Source organism: Hyperolius riggenbachi, chromosome 3 (assembly GCF_040937935.1).
Source record: "Hyperolius riggenbachi isolate aHypRig1 chromosome 3, aHypRig1.pri, whole genome shotgun sequence".
Classification (NCBI taxonomy): domain Eukaryota; kingdom Metazoa; phylum Chordata; class Amphibia; order Anura; family Hyperoliidae; genus Hyperolius; species Hyperolius riggenbachi.
Genome location: NC_090648.1, coordinates 482,987,331 through 483,002,025, shown reverse-complemented (window position 1 = coordinate 483,002,025; position 14,695 = coordinate 482,987,331). Strand labels below are relative to the sequence as shown.

At 45.1% G+C, this 14,695-nt stretch overlaps 1 protein-coding gene across 2 annotated transcripts in view; it reads right to left on the bottom strand.

Annotated features, from left to right (window-relative positions):
* The window catches only part of LOC137564349 (ankyrin repeat and KH domain-containing protein 1-like), a 156,317-nt gene that overhangs the window by 25,973 nt on the left and 115,649 nt on the right, over positions 1-14,695 (bottom strand). For both annotated transcript variants that reach the window (XM_068278123.1, XM_068278124.1), the window contains exons 27-30: positions 14,403-14,534; positions 11,153-11,302; positions 8,098-9,533; positions 1-9 (exon numbers count right to left, since the gene is read on the bottom strand). The exon at positions 1-9 is cut by the window's left edge and continues 165 nt beyond it. In XM_068278123.1, the coding sequence (XP_068134224.1) occupies positions 1-9; positions 8,098-9,533; positions 11,153-11,302; positions 14,403-14,534 (1,727 nt within the window). The remainder of the gene's footprint in view (positions 10-8,097; positions 9,534-11,152; positions 11,303-14,402; positions 14,535-14,695) is intronic.

Sequence of the window (14,695 nt, the reverse complement as noted above, 5' to 3'; positions counted from 1 at the left end):
AAGGTATAGCTAAAATAAAGAAGACAAAACTGAAGAGCACAGGCAAAACTATTTAACAAGTTCAACTATTCAGACAATTGCAAAACAGAGGTTGCTGAAACGAGAGAAACTAGTCCAGATGGCAAAAAATGTAGACTTGGCAAATCTGGAGTTGATAAGGAACAGCTCTCACGTCTGCCAAAAGTGGATAGGTTTTAAAGCAACTGTTAATAAATTTTCTAATGATAGCAAGCACAACCATATTAAAATGTGCAAGTTTCTTTTTAGGTTCCGTACATTTTTTTCCCTAGAATTTACCACTAAGGGCCTGTTTCCACTAGCCATAGTGCTATGCGATCATCGCATGCAAACTGAAGTCAATGGAGTGGTTTCCACTGACACAAATGTACCTATGCGGTGCAGTGCAACGTGGGGGAAATTATGGATAGCATGCTGCAAGATTTCCACAGCACACATCAGATTACCCATTACTGCTAATAGGAAGCTGCAAAGCTATCAGTGAAGAAGTGGGGCTACTTTAATTAAAGTGACACTAAAGGGTAACCCCCCCCCCAAAAAAAAACAACTTATGATATAATTAATTATGTGTAGTGATAGCATAGAAATCGGATAATAGAGCATTAGTTACAAAGAAGAGTCTCATTTTTATCAGTTCTTTTTTTTTTTTTTAGAACATTGCATCAGTCTCTAAAATTTGCAGTTTACAAACTACACTCTGCATTTTAACCTATGTAGGCAATATAATAGCTTGGCGGATGAGCTTTTTGTCCCTAGGCTTTCACAAAGGACCCGAGGACATGATCTGCGCATGGAGAACGTTCTAGCCATGTATTTAGGAAAGGGTTCTTTACAGTAAGAGTGATTAAGATGTGGAATGCATTGCCACAGGAAGTAGTTATGGCAAACTCTATACCTGCATTTAAAGGGGGCTTAGATGCTTTCATTGCGTTAAAAGACATCCATGGCTACAATTACTAGCAATGCCCAATGATGTTGATCCAGGGATTTAATCTGATTGCCATCTGGAGTCGGGAAGGAATTTTTTCCCTTTTGGGGCTAATTGGACCATGCCTTATAAGGGTTTTTTCGCCTTCCTCTGGATCAACAGGGATATGTGAGGGAGCGGGTTGGTGTTGTGCTTTCTTTTCTGGTTGAACTGGATGGACGTATGTCTTTTTTCAACCCAAATAACTATGTAACTGTGTAGTCTGAACGTCAGACAGTGCAGTCTATGTACTTCTGACGTTCCTGCATGTCGCACACTAGGTCACACTTGAATGTGTTTCTATTGCGCAGAAAATGACATCCTACAGGATAATTCTGCACATTGTGTGCGTTTTCTTTATCAATTGCACTATCTACTGTGAAACATGCCTGTTTTTCTGCATACAAATACACAAGGTGTGCAGAAAAACGCACACAAAGACACGTGTGTGCCCTCTGCCTAAAGGCCCTCTGAGCCCACCTACCAATATATATTAACCACTTAACATCTCAGTCGTTTTCAGCTTATGCATCCGAGCAATGTTCACCTCCCATTCATTAGCCTATAACTTTATCACTACTTATCACAATGAACTGATCTATATCTTGTTTTTTCCGCCACTAATTACCGTAGGCTTTCTTTGGGGGGTACATTTTGCTAAGAGCCACTTTACTGTAAATGCATTTTAACAGGAAGAATAAGAAAAAAAATGAAAAAATTCATTATTTGTCAGTTTTCGGCCATTATAGTTTTAAAATAATACATGCCTCCATAATTAAAACCCACGTATTGTTATTGCCCATTTGTCACGGTTATTTCACCGTTTAAATTATGTCCCTATCACAATGTATCGCGACAATATTTTATTTGGAAATAAAAGAGCATTTTTTCCGTTTTGCATACATCACTATTTACAAGCTTATAAAAAAAAAAAAATAGAGAGAAATATTTCATCTTTACATAGATATTTAAAAAGTTTAGACCCTTAGGTAAATATTTATGTTTTTTTTTTTTTATAGTAATGTTTTTTTTTGTTTTTTTTATTAAACATTTTATGTGGGCATTTTTGGGAGGGTGGGATATAAAAGTGTTTTATTTGGGGAAATATTGGTGTAGTGTAATGTTTTTGGGTATTTACTTGTACTTTTACTTTTTGGCCACAAGATGGCAATCTCGATTTTTTTTACATGACGTCACTCTAAGCGTACAATGTACGCTTAGAGGGACACAGCTTCAGAAAGAGCGAAGCTTCCGAGAGAAGCTGTCGCTTTTTCAGCGGGGGAGAGGAATCAATGATCGGGCTCCCTAGCCCGATACATTGATTCCGTGGCTACCGACTCCGCGGCCGGGAGTGCGCGTGCACGCGCGCGATCGGCCGCGGGAGCGCGCCTGTCCTTGACGTTTTTATACGTCAAGGAGGACAAAGTGGTTAAGAACAAAAATGCCATTTTATTAAAAAATTTTAAAAACTCACTTGTGCGGGTCAGTGAAAAGTAAGGACAAGCAATGTAGTTTGAATTATAGCTTAAGTACACAGCACAATGTATCACACAAGCCGAAAGATAGAAAAAAAACAAAAACACTTGTATCTAGTACAGGGGTGTTTAAACTTTTCTGGCTGTAGACTGCATTCCTCTAGAATGCAGCCCGCAGCTACAGAGTGTCTCTGGGCTGTTCACATTGCAAGAGCTGTTTAAATGCTAGTGATGTAATAAGCTATGCTATGGGGGATTTTTATAAAATCCCATCGCTCAAGTGAGAACACACACAAAGCATTACATTAGCAAGGGCCCTTTTCCACTAGCAATCGCTAGCGTTCACGCTGAACGCTAGCGATTGCTGAATCGCAATTACCGGCGATTCCCCGACGTTCGCGGCCGCGATTTTGCTATGCAATGCACTGCATAGCAAAATCGCGGCAATTATCCCTCCGCCGCGCGTTCGCGTTCCCGGCAAAAACGAATCGCGGTAGTGGAAATGACCTACCGCGATTCCTATGTTAAAAAGCAAACCGTAGCGATTGTAAAATCGCTAGCGGTTTGCGTTTTTGCGATTCAGCCAGCGCAAACGCGCTGGTGGAAAAGGGCCCCAAGAGCTTTACAAAAAAAAAAAAAAAAAAAATCACAAGTGCTTAAAAAAGCTCTTGCAGTGTGCAACCAGCCCTCTCTCCCTCTGGAAAATGCATGCATGGGGAGAGATTGGGTGCCCAATGGCACCTTCCAGCGGCAATCTCCATGACGACGATGGTGTCATGTGACACGCTGGTACTAACCACAGGTCACATGATGCCGTTGCCATGGAGTTCGGGGCTGGAGAGTGCATTTGGGTAAGCTGATTGTGCCCATATTTCTGAATGGACTGCAGGAGGGAGACAGAGGAGCGCCCTCTATTGGCAGGCTGGAATCATAGCAGCCCTGGGCCAAATCCAGCCTGCGGGCCTGTAAATTTTCCCCAGCCTGATCTAGTATCTAATAATGATGATAATTCAAGACCGTCTGACTGCAGCTGCTACATATCAACTGCTCTTTCAGTGCCAACCTCAAGATGCAATACTTAATACACGCAGACCACAAATGCATGCAGTTTGGAAAATAGAGCAACAAATGCAGGAGGAGCTGCCAACAGATTGCTTCATTTCCAACTTGCATGCAAATTGCAACAAAATGCGGTAAACTCCCAGCATCCTGATAATCAGCTGTATTCAGCAATGACATTTCCCTTGTGAAGATGGAAATCAAAATGGGTTAACAGGTTTCCAGGTTATCCCCAAATTTCTACATTTCATTGAAGCAGCCAGTATTCAAACTGATTTTGCATGCAGGTGGAGGATAACCGCGGATGTCACGTGGAAGCGTTATGGTGCCAATCAAAGGGGACCTGAACTCTTTCACAGGGCAGAAGGAAAACTGAGAATGCACCCTGTATGTATTTAGAGAGTTCAGCCTGCCTAAGTCCCCTTCACCTGAGACTAAGCACATGTTGCAATTCGATCCCTCAGCTGTGTAAGCTGGCTGCCTCTGCAGAGCAGCTAATCTGTAAACACAGGATGTAAACAATGTCTTTTGCCATGGAAGCAGGAAATAGACAAACTGCAGATTTATTGCAGAATTTGTATCAGCTGTAACAAAAATGTTTTTCTTTAACCACTTAAGGACTGCAGTCATAAAACCCCTTAAGGACCAGAGCCTTTTTTTCCATTCGGACCACTGCAGCTTTCACGGTTTATTGCTCAGTCATACAACCTACCACCTACATGAATTTTACCTCCTTTTCTTGTCACTAATACAGCTTTCTTTTGCTGCTATTTGATTGCTGCTGCGAGTTTTACTTTTTATTATATTCATCAAAAAAGACATGAATGTTGTCAAAAAAATGACTTTTTTAACTTTCTGTGCTGACATTTTTCAAATAAAGTAAAATTTCCTATACATTTGAGCGCGAAAGTTATTCTGCTACATGTCTTTGATTAAAAAAAAAAACCATTCAGTGTATATTTATTGGATTGGGTAAAAGTTATAGCGTTTACAAACTATGGTGCAAAAAGTGAATTTTCCCATTTTCAAGCATCTCTGACTTTTCTGCGCACCTGTCAGGTTTCATGAGGGGCTAAAATTCCAGGATAGTACAAATACCCTCCAAATGACCCCATTTTGGAAAGAAGACATCCCAAAGTATTCAGTGAGAGGCATGGTGAGTTCATAGATTTTATTTTTTGTCACAAGTTAGCGGAAAATGACACTTTGTGACAGGGAAAAAAAAAAAAAAAGTTTCCATTTCTTCTAACTTGCGACAAAAAAAAAAATGAAATCTGCCACGGACTCACTATGCTCCTCTCTGAATACCTTGAAGTGTCTACTTTCCAAAATGGGGTCATTTGTGGGGTGTGTTCACTGTCCTGGCATTTTGGGGGGTGCCTAATTGTAAGCACCCCTGTAAAGCCTAAAGATGCTCATTGGACTTTGGGCCCCTTAGCGCAGTTAGGCTGCAAAAAAGTGCCACACGTGGTATTGCCGTACTCAGGAGAAGTAGTATAATGTGTTTTGGGGTGTATTTTTACACATACCCATGCTGGGTGGGAGAAATATCTCCGTAAATGACAATTTTTTTATTTTTTTTACACACAATTGTCAATTTATAGAGATATTTCTCCAACTCAGCATGGGTATGTGGAAAAATACACCCCAAAACACATTATACTACTTCTCCTGAGTACGGCGATACCACATGTGTGGCACTTTTTTGCACCCTAACTGCGCTAAGGGGCCCAAAGTCCAATGAGTACCTTTAGGATTTCACAGGTAAATTTGAGAAATTTCGTTTCAAGACTGCTCCTCACGGTTTAGGGCCCCTAAAATGCCAGGACAGTATAGGAAACCCACAAATTACCCCATTTTAGAAAGAAGACACCCCAAGGTATTCCGTTAGGAGGATGGTGAGTTCATAGAAGATTTTTTTTTTTGTCACAAGTTAGCGGAAATTGATTTTAATTGTTTTTTTTCACAAAGTGTCATTTTCCGCTAACTTGTGACAAAAATAAAATCTTCTATGAACTCACCATACTCCTAACGGAATACCTTGGGGTGTCTTCTTTCTAAAATGGGGTCATTTGTGGGGTTCCTATACTGCCCTGGCATTTTAGGGGCCCTAAACCGTGAGGAGTAGTCTTGAAACCAAATGTCGCAAAATGACCTGTGAAATCCTAAAGGTACTCATTGGACTTTGGGCCCCTTAGCGCACTTAGGGTGCAAAAAAGTGCCACACATGTGGTACCGCCGTACTCAGGAGAAGTAGTATAATGTGTTTTGGGGTGTATTTTTACACATACAGATGCTAGGTGGGAGAAATATCTCTGTAAATGACAATTATTTGATTTTTTTTACACACAATTGTCCATTTACAGAGAGATTTCTCCCACCCAGCATGGGTATGTATAAAAAATACACCCCAAAACACATTATACTACTTCTTCTGAGTACGGCGATACCACATGTGTGACACTTTTTTGCAACCTAGGTGCGCTAAGGGGCCTAACGTCCTATTCACAGGTCATTTTGAGGCATTTGGATTCTAGACTACTCCTCACGGTTTAGGGCCACTAAAATGCCAGGGCAGTATAGGAACCCCACAAGTGACCCCATTTTAGAAAGAAGACACCCCAAAGTATTCCGTTAGGGGTATGGTGAGTTCATAGAAGATTTTATTTTTTATCACAAGTTAGTGAAAAATGACTCTGTGAAAAAAACAATAAAAATCCAATTTCCGCTAACTTTTGACAAAAAATAAAATCTTCTATGAACTCATCATACACCTAACAGAATACCTTGGGGTGTCTTCTTTCTAAAATGGGGTCACTTGTGGGGTTCCTATACTGCCCTGGCATTTTACGGGCCCAAAACTGTGAGTAGTCTGGAAACCAAATGTCTCAAAATGACTGTTCAGGGGTATAAGCATCTGCAAATTTTGATGACAGGTGGTCTATGAGGGGGCAAATTTTGTGGAACCGGTCATAAGCAGGGTGGCCTCTTAGATGACAGGATGTATTGGGCCTGTTCTGATGGATAGGAGTGCTAGGGGGGTGACAGGAGGTGATTGATGGGTGTCTCAGGGGGCGGTTAGAGGGGAAAATAGATGCAATCAATGCACTGGGGAGGTGATCGGAAGGGGGTCTGAGGGGGATCTGAGGGTTTGGCCGAGTGATCAGGAGCCCACACGGGGCAAATTAGGGCCTGATCTGATGGGTAGGTGTGCTAGGGGGTGACAGGAGGTGATTTATGGGTGTCTCAAGGTGTGATTAGAGGGGGGAAATAGATGCAAGCAATGCACTAGCGAGGTGATCAGGGCTGGGGTCTGAGGGCGTTCTGAGGTGTGGGCGGGTGATTGGGTGCCCGCAAGGGTCTAATCTGATGGGTAAAAGTGACAGGTGGTGATAGGGGGTGATTGATGGGTGATTAGTGGGTGTTTAGAGGAGAGAATAGATGTAAACAATGGATTTGGGAGGTGATCTGATGTCGGATCTGCGGGCGATCTATTGGTGTGGGTGGGTGATCAGATTGCCCGCAAGGGGCAGGTTAGGGGCTGATTGATGGGTGGCAGTGACAGGGGGTGATTGACGGGTGATCAGGGGGGATAGATGCATACAGTACACAGGGGGGGGGAGGGTCTGGGGGGGTCTGGGGAGAATCTGAGGGGTGGGGGGGTGATCAGGAGGGAGCAGGGGGCAGTTTAGGGACTAAAAAAAAAATAGCGTTGACAGATAGTGACAGGGAGTGATTGATGGGTGATTAGGGGGGTGATTGTGTGCAAACGGTGGTCTGGGGGGTGGGCAGGGGGGGGGGTCTGAGGGGTACTGTGGGCGATCAGGGGGCAGGGGGGGGGCAGATCAGTGTGTTTGGGTGCAGACTAGGGTGGCTGCAGCCTGCCCTGGTGGTCCCTCGGACACTGGGACCACCAGGGCAGGAGGCAGCCTGTATAATACACTTTGTAAACATTACAAAGCGTATTATACGCTTCCTATCCGGCGATCGTCGGGTTAACAACCCGCCGGCGCTTCCGATTGGCCGGCGGGTTGACGTCGCGGGTGGGCGGAGCCTATTGCCGGCGGATGCGCGCGCATCCCAGCGCGCGATCCCCGGCCAGAGAGTACCCCAGGACCTGACGCCAATCTGCGTTACGTGGTCCTGGGGCTGCCACTTTGCCGCCGCCAATATGAAGTAGGCGGTCGGCAAGTGGTTAAGGGCTTATTTCCACTGGCACGCATTTGAATCACGCCCAGAAATCCGCATTGCGGATACGTGTTATGCATATGCTCATCCGCATGCGAAAAATTGCATCATACCATCCAGATTTTTTTGCCTCGCTTCCAAAGATTTGCATTGAACGGAAACTGCTCCATTCACTAATGTGTTGCATTATGGATGCGGAAGTTCGCATGCGGAATCCACGTGTAGTGGAACTAGGCCCTAAAGGTAATTATGCTTTTGCTTATCTTTTCAGAGCAGAGAGGAAGTTATAAGTTCAGGTCGGCTTTAATGATACAATCTTGATTATTACATTTTGCTCAATGTGTGCAGTCAAATGGCTAATTGAGAGAGATTGATTGATTGATCACTTACCATATGATCCAGGGGATGAGCCAAAGTTTGAACTGTCCCCATGTCCAAGTACTGCACTGCCAAGGTAAGTAGGCTGGCTACTAAGAGGCGGATCAGACACTCTTCCTGTCATGTTAGTCTCTTCCCAGTTTTCAAGACAGGACAGCTGCTTGTAAAACAAACTAGAAAAGTGATCGAGTAGCTGAGGTTCAAGTAAAGGAGGTAGTTTACTTGTCATATCAAAGTTCGTTTGAGAGTTGGACATGGACATTGCTGGCAATGCAGACTGTTTACCAAGCGGCTGTAAGGCATCCTGAATGTTGTGCGGCTCTGGCCCTTTACCAAATACGGTCTGAGCATACTGTTGTTGCTTTTGGCTGCTCGGAGTCCCAGAGTGTAATGAACTTTTGAACTGTGCTCTAGAAGCGTCGTGAAGAGCTCCAGGAGCGATCTGCGGGATCCGGCTGTTTGGATGATGTTCTGCACCTTCGGGTCTGTTGGACACAGCCTGCGTTCTACCTATAGGGTCAGGCATCATCGGCTCATACCTTTCGGGGTGGTTTGATGAACCTCCGTCGTTTAGGTTTTGTTGGACTGATGGCTTCAATGCAGGCTGATCTGGAATTTGGTCACCAATGCACAATGAATTTATTCCAAAGGAAGATTCTCCATTTGTGGTGGAAACGGTTATGGCTTTGTCTGAACCATGCTCTGTTTCATTAGAAGCTGTGCTAGAGGCTGCCCCCTTTAGGCCGGTTGTAGGAAACGCTGGATTTACAACGCAACTACAGTTTGATGCGGTAGAGCCCATAGATGCAACAGGGTTGGATCTAAAGTTGCAAGAAAATAAGTGTTTTCCAGCAGATGGTGGACTGCCTGCCAAAGCCATCTGCTGGGCCACCACAGCTGCTGGAGGAGCAGACACAGAACCGCCCAGGGAAGATCTTGTGTTAGTGTCAGTTAAAGCCATGCTGCTTATCTGTTTTGCGGTCTGGACAGGGATATGTTTAGAAGCACTGATTCCATTACTGGGACTTCCCGATGGAAGAGAAAATGGTCCCCATGAACTAGGCGCGGCGCACGTTCCTGCGAACTGCGCCAGAGGTAAGTTAGGCTGTCTGTTCTGCTGCATGGTCTGAGCAGCGAAGAGAGCAAAGTGCGGAGAAGCGTACGACAATGGAAACGTTCCAGGAAAGGAAGGGTTAACGTTGGCTTGTGGGCTTTTGTTTGGCCTGCTAGACGGCTGTAAAGATGGCAGGATGGTCGCCTGCGGCGGTCTCACTGCTGTGGCTCCTATGGAAAATGGTGCCTTGATGGAAGATGCGTTTGATGGATGGGCGATTGATCTGGGGTTACGAATATGCGACTTTGGGATTAAGTCTTCAAGTTCTTTGGCAGGATCTTGAATCAAAGAATTAATCAGCTGTATTGCATATCTTGTAGATTCTGTTCCGCCCCTGAGGGAAGAAATTAGAACAGCATAAAAACACTAGTATATCCTGTACAGCAGACATCTACTGTCTTCAAACATTTCTGAGGATATGAGACGCTTGTCATTTACTCCACATACTAACGGAGGTGGTGTACTGTGCTCCTTGCATCTGTCATTAAGGTAAACCTGAGAGAGGGTGAGAGATGTGGTGGGAGTGAGTTTTACTTACCTGGTGCTTCTTCTTCCAGACTCCCATGGTCTTTAAAGAGACTCTGTAACGTTAAAAACTGCCCCTGGGGGGTACTTCCCTTAGGAGGGGGAAGCCTCTGGATCCTAACAAGGCTTTCCCGTTGTCCTCCGTCCCACAGTGGTCTTGCTGTACCTCTTGTAAGCCACAGCCTGACAAATAGTCGGCTGTGGTGCAGTAGCGCCTGCAATATTTAACTTCCACGGCTCCAGCACAGGCGCAGTGGCGGCTCTCGGCATCAGGCAAAAATAGCCGATCCCAGTCGGGTCTGCACTACTGCAGTAGAGCGGACTCAACTGGGATCAGCTATTTTCGTCCGATTCCAAGCCGAGACCCGCTGCTGCGTCTGCCCTGGAAGGTAAATATTTACATAACAAGCGAGACCTCCGTGGGACAGAGCAGGACGGGGAAGCCTCGATAGGATCCAGGGGCACTTTTTAATAGTTACAGATTCTCTTTAAAGGTCCCTGGATGTCCTCCGGGTTCCTGCTGTAGTGCTGCCCAACTTAAGTTTGCGGCCCGGCTGGGTCATGCACTACAGTGCATGCCATGTCTTGGCCGTGTGCCGCCTCGCATGGCTGGGAGTGTTTTCTGGATGGGCAGTTTAAAAAAAAAAAGTTTATGCAAACTGGACATGTGCAGAATGCTCCCAGCGATGGGAGCACGATTGAGGAGGCACGGGGCTGGCACAACACATGCGCCATAGTGCATGGTTCAGCCAGCCTTGGACTTTAATTGGGCTGAAAGCAGTATAATGGAGGTGACCCTGAGGGAGCGGAATGGCTACTGGAGCTGGATGAAGCCCCAGGTATGTAAAACTCAACTTCTTCCCAACCCAAATCAATAAATGAAATGCAGCATTACAAAAATACTTAAAAAAAAAAAAACCCATGTAGGTGGTTTCTGTCCCCCCCCCCCCCCCCCCCCCCCCTCATATACAGGCCTCCTACCAGGGGCCTGGACAGGGCTCGCACAGCATCTTAGCTGTTCTTAGAATCTGTTGGAGCCACTCCTCCAGCTTTGGACTGACCGCCCTAAATGGTCTTGCCACACACCCCAACATGATACCCACCCCGCAAGAGACACGCGCACACACACCCACCATGCACCGTGACAGAAACACACACACCCAGACAACCCCCCCCAAGCCACGACACGCACCTCAAAACCACCTTGAAATGCACACACCCCCCACCACTCTAAAACCCCTCACAACCCTTGACACTCACAACCCAACCCCCTCACCCCCACCCGCCCCGACACACACTGTGTGAGAAAAATCCGCAAGTGATAAACAACTGTTACCACAATGCACCATAAAGACAACATATATAGCTAAGAAGCAGTTCTGTTTAGATCTTTAAATTCATGTCTATTTTAAACAGCCAAAGAAGTACCTTATGGTGATCATCCTTTCCCCGTTCTTATCTTTCTGCTTATCCACATCAATATGAGCGCCGGTAACATCTTGTATAGCTGTGATGTTACAGCCGCCTCTTCCCATAATTCGGGACACCACCGAAGCAGGAACAGAAAGTTTCTTTGACCTACAAAGGGTGAGATTTATTGTATTCAGTAACAGCACTAATAAAGCTATATACATGCTGGAGCATAACCATCTATGTTTATGTGGCCCTATGGGGTACTTACCTCGAGAAGGGGAAGCCTCTAAATACTAATGACAGTTCTCTGTTCTCTTCATCCCCTGGTATCCAATGCTGGCAGAACCCCCCATAAATCCGCCCACAAGCTTGTTGGCACGCAGGCGCAGTAGGGGCTGCAGCGCACAGCATTATTTACACTCTGCGCTCCTACGCAGTACAAGCTTACCCTCGCTCTGGCGGTAATAGCCGAGCCTAATCGGGTCTGTGCTACTGATCAGGCTTGGCTATTTCCGCCGGAGCCAGAGGAGATGCTTGTACTGCGCCTACTCAGAAGCGTAGATTGTAAATAATGCTGTGAGTGATGTTCGGAGCCTGCCAGCGACTGACCCCCAAGCCTAAAGAGGATGGATCCAGAGGCTTCCCACTCCTGAAGTATGTACGGTACCTCCCAGTTGATTTTTTTTATTCATTAGAGGTGTTCTTTAAGTCTATGGGGAACCTAAGAACAGAAGGATGTGCACTACCACAGATCTAACACTTTGAAGTGATCCAGAGACAAAGCACCTTCATGTATTTTACCATATATATCAGTGGGAACAGAGAAAACACCTACCCTGCTCTGTTTCATCCCCAACTGAGCATTCAGTCTGGCTTTGCTCAGGAGTCATTATAGCAGAGTCTGTCTTCTCTGACGTCTTTTCAAGCCCAAGCCTGCCCCCTTCTGGCTCTGCTAGAATGACTCAGTTATAATGATTACTGAGCAAAGCCAGACTGAATGCTCAGTCGGAGATTTTATCAGGGCTGATAACAAGCAGGCTGAGCAGTAAAGAATGAAAGAGCAGGGTAGGTGTTTTCTCTAATGTCCTCACTGATATATATGGTAAAGTACACGAGGGCGCTTCGTCTCTGGTTCACTTTAAACAACAAAACACTATACAGCATAAACTCATAGTAAATTCCAAGGGACCAGGGAAAATGTACCAGGGCAAGCTAGGCCATTTCTAGGACAATTTTTAAAAATAGTCCTAGAAATGGCCCAGCTTGCCCTGGTACATTTTCTGCTGCAAAGGAGCAATTCTGTCCTCCCATTGGAGGTACAGTACAAGCACTTGCACGTTTGATGGACTACAAGGTTAAGTACACCTTAGGGCTGCATAGCCAGGCTGGACAAGTTGCTGGTACAGTATCCAGGGCTCCTTAAAAATTGCAGCCATTACTGAATAGAGTCAATAAAGAAAAATCATCCCCATACTGCTCCACTTTATGACAAGATGACAAGTGTTGTGGCAAACATGACCTTTGACAGTTGTCCCTAAAAGCCAGATAGACATTCAGAATTGTGCAAATCTACTGATAGCTTAAAACAGGGGTCAGGAACCTTTTTGGCTGAAAGCGCCATAAACACCACATATTTTAAAATGTAATTCCATTAGAGCCATACAATACGTTTCAAACTGGGACAGTGTGCATGCGAAGCAGAGGGCTCACGTCCCTGTTGCCATGGTGATGTGTATGCAGTTGATCCTTTGGGCAGCGAAAGTGTCAGACATCTTCAGCTTCTCTTGGGTTTCAGCAATATCAGCAATTTCCCCGAGAGCCAGACAGGAGAAATACTGACTAACAGCTTGTACAATTAGCTAGCTGACTTGGGGGTTAATTCAATTTGTAGGATGAGATTCCTGCACTTTGGCCCAATAGGCTGCCTGCCAAGTGACAGACAGCCAATTAGGCCAATCAAAGTGCGGGGATCTCGCCCTTCAAATTCACTGGACCGGACAGGGTCCAGAGTGGGACAATTGGAGCGGTCATTAATTTTAAGGGGAGAGCGAGAAAGTTAGTAGTGCATGCTACACAGCAGTAGCATGCCTACTTTGAAAATTTTACTTGTGCGGTCACACTGCGCTGCTTGCGTAGTGTAGCATAGTGAGTCAACCACTAACTGTGAGCCATATGTAGCCATCAAAACAGCCACATCTGGCTCCCGAGCCATAGGCTCCCTACCCCTGGCTTAAAAGAACGCTGTGTTCTAAAATGACAATGTACAAATAACATCTCAATAGCTGTGTAAACATCTTCCTACTTTTCATGTTAAATATCAGAGGCAGAAGCTTTAATTCATGGTGTGTAGGATTTAGCTCTATTGGGACAAATCAATAGCAGAAGGTGTGTCTGCTTTAATGCACAGCCAGTGTTACACATCAGACTACAGTATTTCTCTCTGATAGCAAAAAAGGGTATGAAAAGCTGTGGTGTCAGACAATTACAAATGTTTATAACATGTTACATTTCCCCTGCTCTCTTCAGTCAGACACAGCAGCTGCTGAGAGCTTTCTCTCACACACAGAGTTAAATGAAGTGTGAGGGGAATTCCCCCTCCCCTCATGGTTCATTCAGTTTTGGCGTCAGTAGAGTGTGAAAGTATTTTCATAACCGTAAACAAAGATTGCCAGTGAAATGTATACACCAGTACTTAGCAGCACTTCCCAAACATTTCCTATCTCAATTGAAAAAAAAAAAAAAAATTTGTTAATCGATTGTGCTTCTTTAATTTAACAGAGCCAAACTAATCCAAACGTGCATGAGTTTACTGAGTAATCTAACACATGCCGTGCATTCATGAGGGATGGTCATGATGCTATTAAAGGATACCAGAGGCAAACTTCTCTTGTACAGAGGGATCAGGCAAGTATGTCCAGGAGTCCTCATGCTCACCTCTCCCCCATTCGCCTCCATCTCCCTCTCCGTTCCCTTGCAACAGACCCGTACGTTTTCCAAGTCACGGCAATGTTGCACAGTACTGCACAAGCGCTGGCCCCGTGGTGCGCACCCTTGATTGTTACATAGAGTTCAAGCGCAGAGCTACCAAGTGTGTGACCTGGCTGACTTGGGACACTTACAGGAGCTTTTAGAAGGGAACAGAGGTGAACGGGAGGGAGCGGTGGGCGTGAGGACTCCTGCACATGCATGCCGGCTCCCTCCATCTGTACAAGAGCTTTGCCTGGGTATCCCTGATTAAATGACTGAACAGGCTCATGTGACCAACCTTCTCACGACTTCTTTCCAGCCTTCCTCCCGTCTCTGACCTCTTTTAGGGCTGCTCAGATTCAGCTTCATGTTTGGCAGTGCAAATGGTTTGCAACAAGGGAGCGTATTGTAATTTACATCTTTTTCAAATCTGTAATCACATATAAACACAGGTTAGCATGACACATTAACAAAGCTTCGCTAATCTCTTCACTGGAATATCAGATTGTGAAAGCAGATTGATCTCTTCTTTAAAGGGAACCTTTAAGAGATCTGAGCAATAGGTTTTACAAAAATTGTCAAAATAAACCT